Source organism: Synchiropus splendidus, chromosome 12, assembly GCF_027744825.2.
Source record: "Synchiropus splendidus isolate RoL2022-P1 chromosome 12, RoL_Sspl_1.0, whole genome shotgun sequence".
NCBI lineage: Eukaryota > Metazoa > Chordata > Actinopteri > Syngnathiformes > Callionymidae > Synchiropus > Synchiropus splendidus.
Genome location: NC_071345.1, coordinates 6,628,740 through 6,648,963, shown reverse-complemented (window position 1 = coordinate 6,648,963; position 20,224 = coordinate 6,628,740). Strand labels below are relative to the sequence as shown.

Below are 20,224 nucleotides of genomic sequence, written 5' to 3'. Positions count from 1 at the left end.
AGACAAAAAATACTTATCTCTATACCATCACAAGCTTATAATACTTGAGCTTCATTCAACCTCCAAGGGACACAATCCTTGTCAGGTCTTCATAATCACCATCACATGGCAAGTAACAAGAACTAAATGGACCAAAAAAGAGTAAATGTAATTAAGGATATTAAGAAGTGTAAATATTCAATGAAACTTATAAAAATGTGTATATATGCAATTTATTTGAATATAAATCAAAATAAGTATGGACCACACATTTAAGGAAAAAAAAATCCTTTCAATGTATTTTGATGAAGAAAAACGTACAAAAATGGCTAATGAAAACAGGACAATTCTTAACATTCAAAGATATATATATATATTTACTATTGAACTACTACTCTGTAGTAATCTGTCTGGGCCGTCGCTTGTTGATGATGTCACACCATACATGTTTCAGGCGTATGTCCTCCCACAGTTTTGATGTATTTATGAAGTCTTCTTGTATATACTGTATGTCGTATTTTCGAGACATCACCCAGCAGCAGAACAAGTGATGTTCACTGGACATTTGAGAAGATATTTTGTGGAGAATTAATATTCCGGAGCATTCGATTACTGGCGTTTTACCAGGAGGTAAACTAGACAGGTTGTGTTGGCCTTCTACTTCTTGGTTGGTCGCTCATTTATCATGCAGGATATATATAGTATGAGAATCTCCTTGTTTGAAACAAAAAATGTAACTTGTGCTGCCTCGGAGAAGGCCTTTTTTCCATCTGTCTCCTCCATGTTTTATTAAATTATCCTCCCTCTGCATTGACCATCTCTCCTCTTGGATATTTTGGGATGCATTCTTGACATTTAAATCATATCACATGGGGCTAATATCGCTGGCAGTCTGCTGCCCAGGGGATCCCTTACGTACAAAAATATTTCTTGAGAAATTAGCTCCATGCCGGAGGTACGCACTCTCTGAGTGATTTCTAGTTTCTAGTGTGTCAAATGAATACAGTTAGCAGATGTTGATATTTGACTCACATTACACTCTTTAATCCCTTTTTTACTGTTATTCAAGCATCAGTGCGCCATTGTTAGTGTAAATCTGGGAATGTTCTAGCTTGTCAAACCATTCCGAACTCTAGAAGCTGCCAAAAATTTCCAGTTGGAGATTATAGTGAGGACAGTCATCAGCACTCATGAGGCAGGGGGACAGATCACTCCAGGGAGAACAGGCCGGATGGTGACGGGATGCAGACAAGGCAGCTGCTTGCTGAGACACTTGTTAAATTTAGAATGATTTCTTCCATGTGTCCATGCAGAAAAGACGGATGCTGTTTGATCTGCTCTCAGTTAAAACCCCCTCCCACCAGAATATATTCACTTTTATTTGAATCGAGGGCCTTTATTTGTTTGGCCTTGGACCTTTCTCTTTAGTCTCATTGCCAATGCTACAAATCATTACGGATTAAGGGCGTCAAAGCTGTTGGAAATTCTCCTGGAATTTTCGTAATCATTGAAACCCTCATAAAACATACTATCATGCTTGTCTAACCATTTTTTTTTACAATTTGCCCTGCTGTTATGTGTTGAACAAATGTTAGATTTTACCCTAATTTCTCTTCATATTAAGCCTTAATAATGTTTCTTTTCCAGCTGGCACGTTACATTGCGACCAGAAACGATCTTCTCTCCATGTCAACAAATATCTCATCAGGAACTCGTTTGTTGTCAGCTGTTGGCAGCTTCTTTCTCTTCATGTTTGACTTTTGCTCGAGCAATTTGTTTCTATCTGAACAATATTTATCATAAAAACAAATTGTTTTTAATTTCAAACGAACAGTAAAATGAATATGTTGAGTTACAACGTCCTAATATTCTAATCGACATGACTTTGTTAAACTAGCGAAAGAACTTTAGTCGATCGTCACAGCGCACTGGACTGTCATTTTACTGTTGTACAATAAAGAAAAAAAGTAACTACGTCATACCGGAAGTATCACTACCAAGATGGCGTCTAGTGGCAGCAGATCTGTCTTGTTTGTATGTTTGGGTAAGAGATATATTTGAATTAATAAAGCGAAATGAAGTCGCTATTATTGTACCTTTAATTGTCTAGTGTGAAATATCATTGAAATGCAGTTTTTCTGTCTTGAGTAAACGCTAGACGGACCTCTGTAGAGTAACGCGCAGAAATGATTGTGTAATAAGACGTCAGACTTTGACCACTCCATGTGCAAGTTATTGTGTCTAATAGAAGTTAAATTAAGGGCATTCAATTCCGAGTGAAGCATTTGAAATTGAAACAGTTGTTAATTTATCGAAGCATTGAAAGCGTTATTGTACGTGCAACTGTGAAAGATGTTTCCACTCGTAATGAATGAATGAACTTGAATGCCGCAGCATTCACAAGTCTAAATGGAGTTTTCACATGTACCATAATAACAACTACAATTATAATATACATATATTCCTATGTGGCTGTATGGTTTTATCGTATGAAGGCTTTGAACATTTTCATCCTGCCTAACGTCATATATTGAAAAATATTTTTTATGTAATGTTTTTGTAAAAAATTACAAGGGATTGCATTTAGATCTTGGTCTTAACCCTTTGGTCAAGACTGAAATCATGATCTAATTTTCATCTATTAATTTTAAAGGGAATATCTGCAGATCCCCAATTGCAGAAGCAGTCTTCCGGAAGCTGGCGATTGACGCCAATGTTGTTGACAAGGTAAAATGGTCATTGTTAGATTGGATCACTTACTTGTACACACAGATGTTGCAACATTTTGAATGTCCAGTTTAAGATTTCTAAGTTTTCCTTGTGCCTGATTATAGTTAAATTCTTGGACTTAAACGGAAACTCAATTTGACAGCTAAGATATAGATACTGTATGATAGTCTCTAGTTCAAGCTATTCACTAAAATAAACATCCTGAAGTGCCTATACCAGATATTCAGGTCCTTGCCAAATGTATAATTCAACATTTTGCCTGTTGCATTGTCCCCGTGCTTTATTCTTCCAAGTGGAGGATAGACAGTGCTGCCACTTCCACCTATGAGATAGGAAATCCTCCGGACTACCGTGGGCAGTCCTGCATGAAGAGACATGGTGTTTCCATGAGTCATGTGGCCAGACAGGTACGCATCACTTCTTCATCTCTTAGCTAGCACCGTTTTTCTGTTTCTGTTGTTGCAGTGGATCATTGACAGTGGTGCTACATCTGACTGGAATATTGGCAGTTTACCAGATGATCGTGGGCTTGCCTGCCTAAGCAATCATGGCATTGAGACGAGCCATAGGGCCCGACAGGTACAATCAAATGTCCAGTGGCTCAATTCCACTAACTGCTGGTCATGTGTCCGATGACCTTTTCAAGACCATCGCTTTAGGTGTCACGCAGAAAAGGGTCTTGGGGCTCTTATAAGAATGCAATAAATACAGCAATACATTCTGACAAAGTAGGATATATTACCCTAAAGCAATAAACCCCAGGCTAGTTATTTGAATAAGAAAAATAATAATATCATGACTTAATCTCTCATTTTACTTTTTGTATTCACTTATTCTAATTGAGTCTTATTTACTGGGAGGATTGTTGTTTCTCAGATATTGTCAGGGAATCTCCTGCCAATAATGCTGCGGTTTCAAAATTCCTGATATTTGTGTGATGAATTAGAAGCTGTAATAAAGCCAATCGCTGTGTCAACAAATCAAAGAATGTTCCCAATCCCAGACCAGGCGTTAAATTACAGCAAGATGTTCTTCCTTGTAGGGCCTGCAAGTCCGCTCACTTAAACACCAAACGACTTCTGCTTCTCTGTGACCTCAAATCACTTTTTTGATGTTTGTTAGGAGGGTAACTTGGGGGCTTCACCCTGGGTTTGAAATCTTCTGTCTCATTGACAAACCCAGTGAATTAGACTCTTCTTTAATCTCCTCAAAGAGGTGAGATCCAATCCCTGGCTTAAAACTCACACATCTGCTAAATGACTTTTGACAGGCTTCCTATTTTTGCCTGATATTCTTTTAAACACTGTGAACCTGTGCTGTCAGTATCAAGGGCCTCTGTCCAAGTGAAAGACAAGTTATTAGAAGAAAAAACAAATATTTATTTTCACCTAGACTGCAGGAGTGTAGAGATTTATCTTAAGTTCATTCACCATTGTGGTGCTTTACTTCGCTGTCCACTGTCCAATATTTGTATAGCTATTCTATCACATGGATTCAGAATTGTTACATTGCATAGTCTATTTGTACCATTTAGTATATTTCTTCTTACATTTCACAGAGATTGAAAAGGAAGAATAGATTGTATTATTTCTTCCGCTTTATCCCACTTTCTCTGTTTTCTTTTGAACAGTGGTTATGTGTCGCTGAGTCTGTGTGAGGTCCTTTGTGCTATGTTGCGTGTTGCTGTCCGCCAGTTGTGTTTGTTTTCTTTGAATTACTTTCGTGGTAGTTAGTTTTGTGTGTGTTAGTTTTTTGTTTGTTATAGTCCTTTTTTTGTTGCAAACCTTCAGTTACTGATCTATGAAGTCTAATCTATCAATTGGCCAAATAGAAATGTGAACAGATTCTCTTCAAATAATCACCTGTAGGAAATAGAAAACCAGGTGAAACTGGTGTCGGGGTCATGGACCACCAAAGCTCCGTAGTGAAAAAGTTCATGCTGGTTTTTCAAGAATCTTGTTTAAAAAGTGCATCACAATTTGTTGTGCTTGGATGGCGGCGTGTTTGGGATTTGGCCATGACTGGTCTGCCGCCCCAAACAAGGACAAGCGTGTTTACTGTGATCTGAGTTCTATATCAGGACCAGGATTATCCTTTGCTGCAATTTGAGTTCAAATGTTGGACCACATTATCCATCTTTGTGTCCAAACATCAAAAGGCCTTGATCAGGACCGCATCACGGTTCACCAAGTCTCCTTACTTGGTCACTGCGGAGCTGTAAACCAGGAACTGTGGCGTCATGATTACTTAGTTTGCTGCTTACTCGGACACCTTTTGCTTTGTGTCATGATTTCGTAATATTGTACTACTAATAGTGATCAGTTTAAATCACTGGTTTGATAATGGAAACCATTGAAATTGTTGATCTTAGTCTGCATTCAGTTGTTCCTGATAATTTATCACACGCCACTCAAACCTTTGCCCAGTGTTCATTCATAGAAACGAAAAATATGTTCCACTTGATGTAGCTTTTCATGAACACTTTTTCTTTGGAGTTCAGATTTCCCTCCAAGCATGTTGTAAAACTTGGCCTGGATTTGGACCAGGATCCATGTCAATCATTTCAGGTGTCGTGTAAGAGCTGATCCTTCCACAGTAATGCTCGCTCTCTTCCAACTGGAAGTTGGCTGTGGAAGCCTCGAACTTACTTCACTGTACAGAGATATTGCAGATATCACATCTCTGAACCTCGTGATGAGGTATTATTATCAGTGAGTCTGCTGAGTGTGAGGATAAGGGGTAGTCATGAGTGCTGCGATCAGCCACAGATTGCTTCCATGCCTGAGAGAATCAGTGTAAGAGATAAAACTTAAGATGAAATGTTATTACTCTTCCACATTAGTTTAATGTTAAAAGGAAATTAATAATGAATGAGTTCACAGTTCGCGGTTTCCTTCTGCGCACTTTTATTTTGAAGCACTACTTGATGCACTGAAAAGTTGAGTAAATTCTCCCATGAACTTCCTTAAACAAAGCAATATCTTGTAGAAACATGCTGATTGTGTATTTTGCTCTTATATTTATTTTTGAGATTAATGAAAACACAATGTGTTCTTCTCATTGAGCAGAAAAATACTGTCTCCACTTACGTGTATACAAACATCGGAAGCACTGTGGGAACATCCTTCCCGTCCTTCCTTCTTGAGTTGTGAAAGTGCTGAGTCATTCTATTTCTAATAGCTGTGTGGAATTATCTGCTTATTTGAGTCATCTGTGGCTTACTACGTGTTTCCATATTATTATACTATATAAAATATTATATACATGATATAAATATGCTAATTAAGTTACAATGAAATAATTGTCTTGATAATATTGAAGAAACAGCAAACAAATTATCAATATATAATATTGATAATAAATTATCAATTTAAATATATAATATTTGAAATATCTAATAGGCAAGATCGAAAAATGCTATATAAACATAGAGAGTACAGTAAATAAAGATGCTTGAAGTAGTTAGTTAATGATAAATTGTGTATCTTCTCCATGATAAACTGTAGAAATAATCAAAACTGTTCACATTAATGAAGCAAAAATCACACTGACATACATAAGTACAAATTATTGATTTTGTTTGTTCACAGTTTCAAAATGTCATTTCTCAGTATTGTCAGTATCAAAGTAAAAAATAACAGTGTTTGAAACTCAACAAAAAAAACCCCAAACATATTATACCACATCATAAAATTTATATTTAGCAGTTATGCCAGTCACATGCATGTATATTTGATCATGTTAAATGACAGCATTATGAAAATGATTTAAAAAAAATACCAAAACAACCATGGGATTCGTCCGGAAGAAACTTCAAAAAGTCAAAACCGAAAACAGATGTTGAACACTTTGACAGGTTCTCAGTTGCTTATCTCCCTAAAAACTAATGATATGTGTTGGAAAAATATTTGAAGCAGACATCTTGAGAAAGCCAGACTAATGAATGTTGTGTATGCTATCAACTGCAATCGCTTTCTCTGCTTTATAACATCTGTCTGCCCTGACTTAGTGAGTTTTGTGGTATAACTGGCAAACCCTCCACAGATGCACGGACTTGATGACGGACGTCTGGCCGTCAAACTCTTGACAGCCAGAAGTCCGTCATCAAGTCCATTTTCATTGGAAGTGATAATATCTACCACACAAGATGTAAAGTTGTGTCCTGGAGTGCTCTGCAGGACTCTGCTGTATTTCCACGCTCAGCCAAAAGTAATATTTGACCTGTATTTCCTCTCTCCAGGTGACCAAGGACGATTTCATGAGCTTCGAGTTCATACTTTGCATGGATGAAAGCAATCTGAGGTACGTTGCAGTCACTCCACGGTGACTCTGTTAATTGGCATTGTTTAAATGTGATCTGTCAAAAGCGCTGAATGTCTTTCTTCGCATGACCTTACGGAAAATCCAGCTAAACACACCGCAAGTGCCACTTTTTCACATGTAACTCACAGTAACATTAAGCTCCAACTAAGTGAAAGCCTCCCGTTAAAGCGATATCCTTCCCAAAGCTCTTTCGAAAGGGCAGGGGAGGGCTATTTTTTGTTACTTTGAACGTTTAGGGATCATTTTGAGATCACATGCTCATGGCAGATCTGATCTTTAAGCAGCTTATTGAGTTCTTTGAATGCCTTGTCTTTGCGCTTTGGTCATTTTCCTTCCACATATTTCCCCAGTAAATGTTAGGTTAACCGGGCTGTGTGTGAGATGGGCTGAGATTGTGCTTTTTAAACTGACTGAATTCAAGCTTCAATCCTTTCTTCATTTCTTTGTTGTCTTCTGAATTATTCAAACGAAAGGGTCACTGTCAGTGAGCAATAGTTTTCTACAGGCCACTTGCCAAGACTGTCATTTAGGTGACTGATCAAAGCAGTAAATCCAAACTGCTTCTGAACTTGTCTACTTTTTCTCACAGAGACTTGAACAAGAAAGCTAACTCGGTGAAAAACTACAAAGCAAAGATCGAGCTGCTCGGCTCCTACGACCCGCAAAAGGAGTTGATCATTAAAGACCCATATTATGTGAGTACAGGAACAAGACTTTTGTTTATGTTCTTGTGTGAATTGATTCAGCCACAATTGTGAGTTTTCTGTGGCATATTCTGTCATTCCTGATGGTACTTTGTTTTGGTATCAATTACCCCTGAAAACAAAGGGAGTATCAGACTAGGAAATAGGCCATACAACCCATCGTTTGGGCACCAAGTCTGTTTGACCATTGCTGCTTGAAGTGGGTGGAACAGAAGAATTTGGCTTCAGATAGAGGAGCTTGACTTGCAGTGTTAACCCCAGTAGGACGTGCTGAATTGGAGAACCAAAAGTGAAAAATGGATTTTATTTTGGATCGCACTTAAAAACTTCAGTCTTTGCAGAGTTTAACTTTTTGAATCAAGATTGTGTTTGCATCTAAAGTGCAAGGAATTGAAACCAGCTTTTGACTCATCACACATCCGTTTGTTTAAAAAAAACGGGCACTTCAAACAGAGCTGCTTAGATGTGTGAAATGGTGGTAATAATTCAAACTTTGGAAGCGGTGAAGGAGCCATAAAAGTTCACCTCTCCCACAAGCAAATGTGAAATAACAAACACTCTGATCTGACTTCAACAAGTTTTTCAGCTGTGTAATATAATGTACATCATGTTTATGTTTATCCTTCATAGGAAACAAACCCTGAAATGTATATAAAAGCATTTATTTTACAGTTTCAGCTGTCATTTGCATCAAGATTCATATTCTTTGCCATGTTTTTGATGGAAGGCTATAAAAACAATATGTTTGTTTTACCATGTCTCGACCAAAGGACTGTATATCAAGCATGAAGCATTTGACGAAGGCAACCTTCATTTTTTTCAATTGGATGTGGGGCTCTGTCCATCGGGACTCAATCGCTTAAGCAAACTATATTTAAGTGTCATCTATTATGGTAGCACACATACAACATTTTTCAATGTGTATACAGCATAGTCTCATTTGGGGCTATGACAGAGGAAATTCTTTTTATCCATTACATTTAATTTATTGTCTTGTTTTTGTTCCATTGGTCTATTTCTAACTTCAATATATTACTGTTCCTTCACTCCTTTTCTTGATTTATTTTCCTGCTTTCATGTCAGTAATAAAATTTTACATTCAGATTTCTACAATGCGTGTCCAGGTGCCAAACGCCCGTCGTAATTTTTGGGAAGCAGTTCACTGGGATGTACCCTTCAAAGACTGCAGAAAAGTGCTCTTCATCCCTCTCCATTGTGTTTAATTTATCAGCCCAGTCCATTGTGTTTGGCCTTTGACAGCAACATGTGTTTTGGTTGTAGTACAATTTGCTCTTGGAAAGGATGAGTGGAAGACTGCAGGAACGTGACGGATCTGTAATGAATTACTAATCCAGACAATGTTTGGGGGTTTGACTCAAGAAATTTGAAGTTGTATTAACTCAAGATTTCTTCATTTTGTTATATTCAATACAATTCAGTGCGTTCTGCGTTTACTTCCCTAAAACTATTCATTGTGTCGTATGTTTCTGTAATGGATTGTCGTGAGCCACAGCTAGCATTTAAACCCTCTATCTTCAGGGGTCATTTATCTTGCAGTCGAGTGATTTGCTTTGTCGTATACGACCATATATTATACCGCTTACCACTGGAGCTGGTTCCCTAGTGGTCAAGCTGTCATCGTCTAATACTTGTCTACCTGTCAGCAGCCCTTAAAATAAAAACATGGCATTGATGATATATCTTGTCATCATGCTGACTCACTTTACTGTATGCTCTTATCCAACCATCATCTTGGGTTTGTCCGAGGTCAGGTGGAAGCTAGGAGTCCTTGTTTTACTGTTTGACAAAGCAGTGGGAATATGGAGGCTGCAAGAGAAACCAAATGATCCAATGTTTCCCGCGTGGCTTATGCCTTTCTCTGGGCCTTCTTTCAGTTGGAAAAACCTTTATCTTGGTACTATCAAGGTGGCTACTATGATAAAAACTATAATGGGTTGTCTTTTGGTCAGTTTTCTCATCTGAAGAAACAGAGACTGAATAATCAGAACCATTCCCCTAGTTTTCATTACTGAATTACTGAACCAATCCTTCTGTCAAGCACACACACAATCTTCTCTTGTGAACATGACTCACTTCATGTGACAAACAAAGGCAGGATTTGGTACTCTTACAAACTTGAAGCAACTGATCTCTACCTGTGTTGACCCTGCCTGTGTTGCGTGAAAATCATAGTCGTAAGTTACCAAGAAGACCATTTCATCAACGAAGAGCAGACAAAAAAAACTTGACACAGGAAAATGAGATCATCCCTAAAATTCTGTCCATAGGCATTACGGACTGAGCACTTAACAAAGTCCAGTCCTGAGGCACTCCATTCCTCCCCTGTAAGGAATCCAACTTACTATCAGCCATTTGGACCTTTTTCTGACACCTGTCAACAAACCTAAATAGGCTCATAAATAATACATGGAAATGAGTTCAAGTGTGACTAGTGAGGTTAATCAAGATGGGTTAAGGTGGAGGTGCCTAACTTGCTGTGGAATCACTTGGTGTGAAATGCTCATTATTTGACATTTTAGAAGGTTTTTTTTTGTTTGAGGATGTCAAATTGTCAAAAAAGAAATTGATGGAAAGACTTGATAATTCAGTCTGAACCAATGCAATGGCTCACAGCTGATGGGTCCATCACTTACCTTTTTGTTTCTTCCCTTGTTCCAGTCTGTACGAACCTGAGCTAATTACAACCTTTTCTTTTCGAACAAGACTCACTCACTTTTCCTTTCGTCGCACAGCTGTTACGTCCCAGACTCTTGGGTTCCATGTCCATATGGAATTGTTCTTCCTTTCACTGGTGAACGGCATTTGAATTCACCAAACGTAATGTGTTCCTTCATGATGATTGTTCACCAGTTCCAGTTTTCATCCGTACACTTGTTTGAATGATCTCCAGAGATGTTTTCCTTGAGCTTTCCTACTACCACTAGGTGAAATCACTCTGAAACATAGTCAGCCCTTGCAATAATTATCCATGGGAGCTCCACACCCGAGAAAACTTCCACATATATCACAGAATCTTGGTTCATAAGAATCTATAGTCATCATTTTAGTGGAATGTGGTAGCTGCCTGTGGTCTTCTGTTTGCTTATCAACTCTATAGTTTCCTAGAACTAATCTGTTTGCAGTGTGTATCTTGGCTGAAGCCTTCATGTAGAGGTTCAGCAGCCCCCAAAATAACATCTCCATGCAAACATTCTAAAGCATGAAATCTGTCACTGAAACCTGCAATGAAGGATGAGAATATATTTATCAGTAGGATGGTCCGCCAATATGGACCTCTGATATTTTCTTCTCAGATGGATACAGTGTTGTTAGATGGAGAAGTTCCTTTCTTGAGGTTACTCTGTAATTGTAAATGTGTCTTTAAACACAGATTGAAAACGTCACACATGACACATTAAGTCGCTAATGAGCGCCTCAATTCACTTTTAATGACCCTTCTCATTTTCTGTTTCCCAGGGAAGTGATGCAGACTTTGAGAGGGTTTACGAGCAGTGTGTACGGTGCTGCAAGGCCTTCCTGGACGCTAACTCCTAACCACCAAGCTTTTGGTGAAAAGAACACAAGTAATAAATCACCTTGAATGAGAGTCAATGGTAAAACTTTGGTTGTTCATAGTGTGATGTTGCCACTGTGTCCTTGTAAAGCAATAATGTGCAGACTAGAATCAAATAAATGAACTGAATGAAAGTAAAGGTTTTGTTTTTTTCTCAGACTTGGCGCGATCTGAATGCCGGCGTGTTAAAGCAACCCTGTGAGGACAGACACAACAGGATCTCATAGGTCAGAGGCCAACAACAGGGTCATCACTAATGCTAGCTAATGCTAATCTTTTGGAGGGTAATTTGCAAAATGCTCTGTCCCTCATACATCAGTGGATTTAATCTCCTCTCCCTGGTTACTACCTCCAGGACTTTTTCCTCAACGTCTCCAGGCCTTTAAAATCAAGAGGCTGAGGAAATGTAATTCTCAACAACGTAATACAGAAATAAAAAGGAGGTGCTGTAAATCATCACGCATGAACAGAACCAGAGATTAGCTGACCCGACTGGTGAGTGGAACACGTCCAGTTCTTTCATATCAGGGCGTTGTCGTTGTCTGCAGTCAGTATTTCGGTAATAAATCAGAAACAAGTTTCTGGACTGGCTGGAGTAGAACCAGTTTGAGTTGATCATCTCAGTGTTAAAAGAAACATTTTGGAATCCAAGATGACCACTGTTGAATTTCACAAACGGCTGCATTTTGGAATCAGACTTTTCAATAATGGGAGAACTGCTCCAGCAACATCATTCATCTAACTCCCAGTGCTGACAGCGTACAGTAACAGAAAGAACAGGAAGATTGGGGGCTATAATGTGCTTACTTTTGCCGAGGGAAAGCATTTTCAAAAATACTTAGCTATATCTCAATCACTACCAAAAACACTTCTCACACTCTCAGTTGACCTTTGTAAACACTCACCCCGTCCCAGGACTCAGCGCAGTCATGTGCTCATGCAGAGAACATTCCTCAGGTCAACGAGGAAATGTAATGCTCAACCCCAGACCTCCACACTGGCAATGACTTCTGCTGCAACAAAGCATTGTTTCGGTTCCGCTATTGGCTTGTTGTCAAATAAATACTTAAATCACTTTTAAAATTATAGATTTAATCGGTGTCTGTTCGTAAGTCTGCTCTGGTTACAGGCAGATTAGGGCGGAGTCTGCATACTGTTCTACTTAGTTGTGTCTTTGTTTCAGCCAGGTCTGATCTTTGATAAATCCTTGTGAGAGAACAGTTCATGCACATCGGCATGTTGCCCTTGTGTGGCAGTTCAAAGAATAAAAAAAACTTCAACTGCTGATTTTTAAATTCTGTCACTGATTCTGAGAATCAAAAACAAAGCAGTGCCACTTTCCACTATTCCAATCGAGGCAAAAGTGGACCTCCTTATTTATGTCTGAGTGACTGCTGTAAATCACGTGTCACACCGGAGGCTCATGGGCCAGAGCTGAAACGCCAATGGTCATCTTTAAATAAATGGATTGTCGATTTCTCGCCGTCTCTGACGCCACTACACACTGTTTCCAAGAAGATGGTAAATGTCAAAACTAATCCCAAGATGAGAAAAATGCTAGAGGGAGGTAATTTAGTCAAAGTGTCAATGGTGGAAAAAAGTAATACGTTGTTAGATTTTAGTCAAAAGTATTTAGTTTGGCCAAATACTTTGGCTCCTTGGATGACTGATTTTGACTGGCCTGTCTTGCGAGATGTATTTGGTGTTCGACCCTCCAATCAATCAAAAGCAAGTAGTTTTCAGCAGTTTTTCATTATACACATTTATTCATTTATAAATATAAATATAGACTATATCACTCTGAGTCCTCTTCTTTGTATGTCAATGGCAGTTAAATATTAAAGCACTTAATAATTTAATATCAGTCTTCAGTGTGAACAGGAGTGAAAGCATGAGGGACTGCTGGCTTTCTGCTCTCGCGCAGTCTGTGGTACGGGCTGAATCCAAAAAGAATGACTGCACTCGCAGTTCTCCCTCCGCCGGAGGGTTTGCCATTTTCTTTTAAATAAAAAGAAAGTGATGCAATCCTTTTTATGGTTCTTCTGGAGATAGGGATTGTTGGTCTTCTGTCATCGGCGGCGAAGATCCTGCATCTTTGTCTAGGTTTGGTTTTGATCTCAGGATCGTCCCTCCATCTGGGCTGAACCAGAACACTGGGTGTTCACTGATCCCCCTCCCTTTTAGATGAGAGCCCACTGAAGGATGAAGCAGGTGCCAGGTGTCTGTTGGAGCAGGGTGGAGTAGCTGGGGCTTCCCTTGTACCAATCCGAGGCACTTGTTGACTCTCTTCGCCCTTTCTCTTCAAAAAATAAACCATCTACAACCTGCATAGAAAAGGAAGTGAAATTCAGTGTCGAAATTGGCAACATTTTTTTAAAGAAATATTTTCCTGCCAAGTGAAATCACAGTAAATAAATAAAAAGTCGGCAGACGTGACTCAAGCTAGGCCACCCACACATAAAGCATTAGCAACAAGGTTTTGAGCAAGAACAGCATTCAGGTCCGACCAAGTTAGGATGATTTGAACTCATAATTGTGTGAGTTGAGCTAGATTCGTATGCCACTCTGTGGACCTTGAAGTCATCAAGTCAATGAACTAAGATGGTGGTTCCTTTTTGAGCTAAAGGGTGATGAATGTGTCATGAAACTGAGCACCACAATATTGTATTTAGTCACATTAAACAGTGAACCAAGTCTCAGAATCATAACTTTCGATACAAGCATGGGGAGACATTTTTGTGAACATTGTAATTATTTGCTAAATTAAAATGCATGATCAATGCATAATAATCTAAAACGTACATGGGAGTAAAGGAGGATTTTGCAAAGGGAACATCAAAGGACACATCGAAGGACACATAGCTCTAACACCATTATTTGAGTAATTGAAATTCAAATGTGAAGTTTCAAAACAACATTTAACATTATACAAATGCTTAGAACACTAAACATACATTTTAATTGTTAAGGTAGTCTGTGACTTGTCAACTATCAAAATAATCACTAGTTTTTGCCCGAATCTATTGTACTAAATTCTATCAGGCATGGAAGTGGTACAACATAATAATCATTACCGTATAATGTTGGCTAAACATGTTTATTTTAGGGCCTGAGATTGAATTTGTCATACCTGCTCTAACCACACTGATCAGTCCTTAAAATGTTATTTTCATTGTGATATTCACTTTTACCATCACTCTCCATCTGTCTGGTGTTAAATCTGTTTTATGGATCGTTACATAATTTTGCTGTTCCTTGCAGTTAATCATCAACAAACCGCTTTAGACGTTTATTTCATTTCATTAAAAAGTCAAAAGTTGCGTGTTAACACAGGGTGACTTCATCAGCAGATCAATGGCTTTCAAATCTTTCACAAGAGGTCTCTCTCTTACTCAATAATATTCATAATAATTCTGCACTCACATGACCTTCTCACTTAATCTGCCACTGTTTTTTGTTTCAAAAATAAAATACCCGTAAATTAATCCACCATAATCGGAAGCCAAGTGTCTCAAAAGATGGATTCCAATAGTGTCGTCGTCTGTATGTGTTTCACCACTCCAGGCCAACCAACGCCAGTTGCTTGCTCTATGCTTATCGTTGAGATCTCAGCAGACCTCCACTGTTCAATCTGTAAATGACATGGTTTTTCACATTTGTTTTGTAACAGTGATTATTTTGAAAGCTCCTCGTGTTGTGTTTCTGGGCTTATGGTATATAAATAAACTCCCATCCATTATGATTCATAAGAAAGCTTTGCACCTTACTGCTGGTTTACTCAATGAAAACATAGTACCAACAATAAAGACTTGACTTAAAGTCCATACCGTGTTGGGGCTACCCTTCTGTGCACTGTGGGCTGCCGGCGAGCCTGGTGAGGAGTCGCGCACATCTCTTGAAATCTGAGCGCGGATGAGAGAAAGAGAGGTGAACATTGTGGCACGAGTACTGCGGATGTGCAGTAGGAGCGGTCATTCGTCATACTCGGGGACGCTCGTTTCGCCTTACGTGCAGGTATCGTGCAGTCTCTGGTGTGGTGGTACAGTCTGTACACTTGCTTTCTGCACTTTGGACTGAAGTAGAGTGGACCTGGCAGAGAGGTGGCATATCAGAACATATCTTTACAAACATCTGTTCATAACATTGACTCAACTCCCCGCCTCTATGTTCCCACACACATGACCTAGAACATGAGAGCAGCAGGACAGTAACACAAGTCTTACCTGTTATATGCTTTAGGAATTTCTCCTTCTTTTTTGGATCTCTGGGGAACATCCCTGCTGGGAAAGAGAAAAACAATTATGGTCAACTGTCTATCATCGCACTGAAGAGGTGGTGTCTATAACATGCTTATACAGGACACTAACATGCAATATTTTAAGCCATAAAGAAAAGCAAATGCTAGTATTAAGTCCAAGTCCAAAGCCTACTTCCTGGCTTACAAAGTATACACATCCAAACTGGCTACATGGACAGACACTGCACCTTTATCGTTGGCTTATCAAAATATAAACTTCACTTGGAGTTTATATCAAAAAGTGTGACTTTGCTTTCTTTAGTGCATTGGCTTGCACAACCTAGTAGAAACAAGGATCTTGATGTGTGTCTACAGGATCCAGATAATAATCCAGCATACAACCAACAGTTTCCAGTTATTCTCAGAGCGACAGAAAGATAAACACTGGCAAAAACATAACCTCCATGGTCTTCTGGGCTCATATGTTGAGATAGTGTGAATAGTCACCATCATTTTGTTTTGTTTTTTCAACATGAAATCTTTCCAGCAGTGTTCGTTCACCTAGAAATAACTGGTATCATCACAGAAACATGTGAATCAAGAGACAAATCTCTTCAAAAAATGCCACTGGACATGGACCAACTATTACATTTCCTTTGTTTTGATTAATCAAAATAGTTATCGACCCTCATTCAGAAACCATGTTATTCAATGACAATCAAAAACGGTGAATGTTCGATTTGCTTTTGGCTGACATTTTCACAGAACAACATTCATTTTAATTTTGGAAGCTTTAGTTAAAAACATGTTTTGCTCCTCACAGTACAGTGCCTAAAACACAGAGGTCCAATGGAACAGTCCATGATCAAAACTATCCAGTTTGTTATTCATTACAGTGTGGTGTGACAGAGACTCGCACAGTCTCGTGGACCCATTGCTTTTCTCTGAATGTACAAAAAGCACAAGTGAAACGGTCATGTTTATCCCCCCAAGCTTTCACAGTTTAGATAACAAGTTGTCATTTAAGAAGACAGCTAAAATGGTTTTAATTCATTATGATGTTTACTTTGAAATGAATAACCCCAGTGATGAAGTCTGATGGGACGCTTTGGTATCTTATGAGCATCATGAGCCCAAGGGCCTGTTTCAATGGTGTTTTTTTCTGAGTTTCTAAATAAGTCAACAAAAAAGAGAGCAATAACTTGGGGCCAGACGTTCAGGTGACTAAGGTTGCTCCTCTGCATATACTGTATGTTCATTTTGTCCTTCACATTTATTTACATCTGCTTCCTTGCTGGGGATTCACTGTCTACAATATAAAGCAAGTGTAGCGAATGTGATCTTTGGATTGTCAAGATTGTCATTTCATTTCACAGGCTTTTATTAGTGTAGTGGTTAAGCAAATTGGTGGGGGCTGTTTGTTGTTTGCACATTGAAATTCAAATGGCATGGTTGAATGGTGAAGCATTTCTGTGCATGTCTCTTCTAAATAATATGAATAAATGCATATATTAATGTAGTCAGTGCTTAGGAAAACATTGGTGTTAACATTGATTTGACCTGTTTTAGTCAACTATTGAAGTATGATCGTTTTGATGGACACACAGACAGACAAGTTAATTGTGCTTGGACCAAATATAAACATAAAACCAAAACTAAAATTTGGTGTCAAATCAGTAATATACAGTACTAGAAATTTTACATATATCAGAAGTTCAAAAGGTGTTCTTACTGCTAGTCAGGTGCCCTCTGTCCGCCTGGATGTTCCGTAAGTCCCGTTGCTGCAACACCGCGGTCACCGCCACGGACGTTTTAGGAGCAGCGGTTCTCGCGAGACCGTGTCCTCGACTTTCATCGATGTGCCACAGCGCCACCGACGTTCGCCTCGCTTCCCGCCGCGCGCTCCTTTCGGGGGCCGCCGAGTGCGCGCTCTCGCTACTGTGCCTCGTGAGCGCGCACATCATAATGAAGAGTCCAACGGAGACGTGCCTGCGCATCGTCCTCATCGCGCCCCGAGAGTTTTTTCCCCTTGAAATTTGTCGTCTTCAACTCTGGAAATAAAAGTATAATAGTTAGTCCAGACACTTCGGAGCGCACTCTCGGAATATATTATAATCTCTGAGGTTGTTATTAAAGGGAGTTACTTCTTGGTGGTAAATCAAACACTTCAATCGCCAAATTCTTGTAAGAACTTCAAGTTTTCGATGACATTGAAATGGCATATCGTCGAAGTTTCTTTGGGGTTTTTGCTTTATTCCTATGTTTGAAATAATAAATGGTGTTCCACACTTCCCAGTTTGCTCACATCTTAAACATTGGTTTAAAAAGAATGCGTTGAATTGCAAAGGTCGATTGATTTTTTTTTTTCTCCCCAGCACCAGCAGATATTACCCCCCAAAAAAATATGTTTAAAGCGACACCTTGAGTATAGTGTGGTCCGCTGGTTCACAATCCTGATGTGCAGAATTTTGAAATCCTGGTTTCCGCCCGTAGTATGTCCACGAAAAGCGTCCGCAGAAGTGCCTCTCAAGTTGCGTGATAATCCGAGAGTTCCTGTGGTCTACGTCCCGTGTCGCTCCGTCCTCACTTTTTATCCTCAACCCCGGGCTCGCCGCGCGGTCCCTCGTGGCTTATTCTGTCGAGTCTGCGCTGATAACGAGAAGCCGCATTACCGGTACACCTGTAGCGGAAGGTCCGCTGGAGTTGACTGACCATCACTTGGGAAGTTGCGAGCGCGCCCCCTCCTCTCCGTTAGCCCATTTGTGTGCGCGTGTGTGCGCGCGCGCGGTTACAGAAAGCCTTTCTCCCATTAATAGTTCCACTGAATTTCCCGGTCAGGTCCAGTATCCAGCGCAGATACAGTGGAATCGCTCTCATATCCTCCTGATGCTTCTCATCAGTTGGTGCTGATCCAGTGCGCGCCGCGGCTCCATCCATACAATTAGGCCGAAGTCAATTAAGCGCGGTTTCTGTGCAGCTGCTCGTCTCGGGTCTGGCAGCCCCACTCCAAGCAGCATAGTTCACGAGAGGCGGTCTGCTCGCTGGAAGACCAGTTTTGCCGACTGAGGTCGCAGCAACTCCTTAAAGTCTGGGCGTGCAGTGGGTCGCCAGACACCCCCCCACTCCACTCCACTCCACTCCACTCCACTCCTCCCCACCCGCCTGCGCTCATCCACCAGCGCTCACTTTTCTTCAAGTTCTTCAAGCGCACTTCATTTACGGTGCGTTCCTCACAAACAAAGTGGCCCTGCGCAAACGCTTCATGGTGCTGAAAGGACAGCGGTGTGTGCTATGAATTGTGCGCCACCTTTTTTTTTTTTTTAAATTTCATTACTTTTATTAAACACAGACTCTGTTCTCCCAAACTCTCAAAATTGAATTATACGTTCCTTGTTATTTTGGATGGAAAGCCCACCATCGCTTGGCGAAGCTGAAAATGTAACTGTCTCCGTCAGTGCGTCAGCATCTTGATATACAGAAATATCAACTTCCTCGTGAATCATAGTCACTTGAGTGTAAATGAGGACGCAACTGCCAAAGTTTAAGATAGGTCGACTTGTGTAGTCAGCAGTGATATTTGTCAAAGTTTAAGTAAGGCCATCAGAGAAGATGTTTAGTCTGGGTTCAATGCAAGGCATTACAATATAAACTGTTTATATGAGCAGCGCCTCATAATATACAATGGTAGTCATGGCATGTACTGGAGTATTAGCATCAGCAGGGTGCAGTTTGTCACATGTGAACAGTTTTCGTTTGACATTGCTTTAGTACACAATAAATGGAAGTGTGCATAACGTGAATATTTCATGGTGCATGGCATGACAAACCATTCACCCCAGTTTTCATTAGTTTTTACAGTAGTGTGATCTGAACAGCGTAGTAATAACTCTAGGCGACTCCGTGGGTGGACGAATGAGGGATGGTTCACCACGTGAGATCAAGCTCGGTCAAGACAGAGTCCATGTGGTCTTTCTTCGTTTACAATCAAACCATAAAATGGACAAAGAACATCAAGAACATGTGGATTCTTCTGACTGATCTAAATCTTTCAGGCAAAGACGTTTTAAATCATTCGCTTCTATGAAGCTCGGAATATAAGTGCATCGTTATTTGGGTTCAAGAGAAAACAGATGGCATATAAGACGGGAAGGTATACAGTGCAGGGAGTAACTGTGAGTCTTTCATCCATCTGCACCGTGACATTTGTCAGTGAGGCAAAATGACGCATTTCATTGGAACCCACTCCATTACCTCCAGACCCCTGTTATTGTACTGTTACTCACTCCATTGTTGTTTGAAGTGATGCTGCAGTGCACTTGCTTATTAAGAAGCTTGCTGTTTCCTGCCTTCAAAGACTGCTAAATGTTAGGTAATGATGATGTTGATGAGAGAAAATGAAGACCATTCCCTGAAGAATAAACATTTAACATAGCCCTATAAGTTGCTGTAATGCTGAACAGGAGTGTGACAAATTTGAAGGATCTTTATTCTAAGTATTTTGTCCTCCTGCTCTGCCTGTCTTGGTCACCTTCCTAGTGTGTATCTGGTTTGTCTTCTGCTGCTCCTGGGGTTATCCAGACTGGACATTGTAGTCTGCACCAAGAGTCGGTGTGAACCGTCAGCCCACTGTCTGTTACTTAGTCAGTGGAATGGCTGAGCTCCATTGAAGCCTGATTG

The 20,224-nt window shown here is 39.9% G+C and overlaps 2 protein-coding genes across 8 annotated transcripts in view; one reads left to right on the top strand and one right to left on the bottom strand.

Annotated features, from left to right (window-relative positions):
• The first annotated feature begins 1,941 nt into the window (after nucleotides 1–1,941).
• The window catches only part of acp1 (acid phosphatase 1), a 68,328-nt gene continuing 50,045 nt past the window's right edge, over nucleotides 1,942–20,224 (top strand). Inside the window, exons 1-8 of one of the 5 annotated variants that reach the window (XR_008416306.1) lie at nucleotides 1,942–2,023; nucleotides 2,633–2,706; nucleotides 3,175–3,288; nucleotides 6,950–7,011; nucleotides 7,622–7,727; nucleotides 11,214–11,320; nucleotides 11,469–11,537; nucleotides 11,666–11,805. Coding sequence is in view for 2 of the 5 variants with exons in the window: in XM_053882173.1 (XP_053738148.1) it covers nucleotides 1,981–2,023; nucleotides 2,633–2,706; nucleotides 3,175–3,288; nucleotides 6,950–7,011; nucleotides 7,622–7,727; nucleotides 11,214–11,291 (477 nt within the window). In the remaining 3 variants the exon portion in view is untranslated. The other 4 variants (XR_008416305.1, XR_008416304.1, XM_053882173.1 and 1 more) reach the window with 4 other exon arrangements.
• LOC128768908 (ALK and LTK ligand 2b-like) lies at nucleotides 13,078–18,593 on the bottom strand. Of its 3 annotated transcripts, none has more exons than XM_053882170.1 (6): nucleotides 17,968–18,593; nucleotides 17,280–17,598; nucleotides 15,534–15,590; nucleotides 15,295–15,399; nucleotides 15,138–15,212; nucleotides 13,078–13,634 (listed from the first exon to the last, which is right to left on the bottom strand). In XM_053882170.1, the coding sequence occupies exons 2-5, from the start codon at nucleotides 17,551–17,553 to the stop codon at nucleotides 15,148–15,150; spliced, it is 501 nt and encodes a 166-aa protein (XP_053738145.1). In that variant the 5' UTR covers nucleotides 17,554–17,598; nucleotides 17,968–18,593; the 3' UTR covers nucleotides 13,078–13,634; nucleotides 15,138–15,147. The 3 variants fall into 3 exon arrangements, with proteins under 3 accessions (XP_053738145.1, XP_053738147.1, XP_053738146.1); XM_053882172.1 differs by having other exon boundaries at nucleotides 15,319–15,399; XM_053882171.1 differs by having other exon boundaries at nucleotides 15,534–15,587.

Bases quoted from the DNA above. Each gene is read 5' to 3' on its own strand.
- LOC128768908 (XM_053882170.1), bottom strand. From the start codon at position 17,553: ATGAGGACGATGCGCAGGCACGTCTCCGTTGGACTCTTCATTATGATG. The intron at 15,591-17,279 runs GTAAGAACACCT...TCTCTTTCCCAG, and splicing joins CAGAGGGCACCTGACTAGCA to CAGGGATGTTCCCCAGAGAT. The intron at 15,213-15,294 runs GTATGACGAATG...ATCCGCGCTCAG, and splicing joins GGCGAAACGAGCGTCCCCGA to ATTTCAAGAGATGTGCGCGA.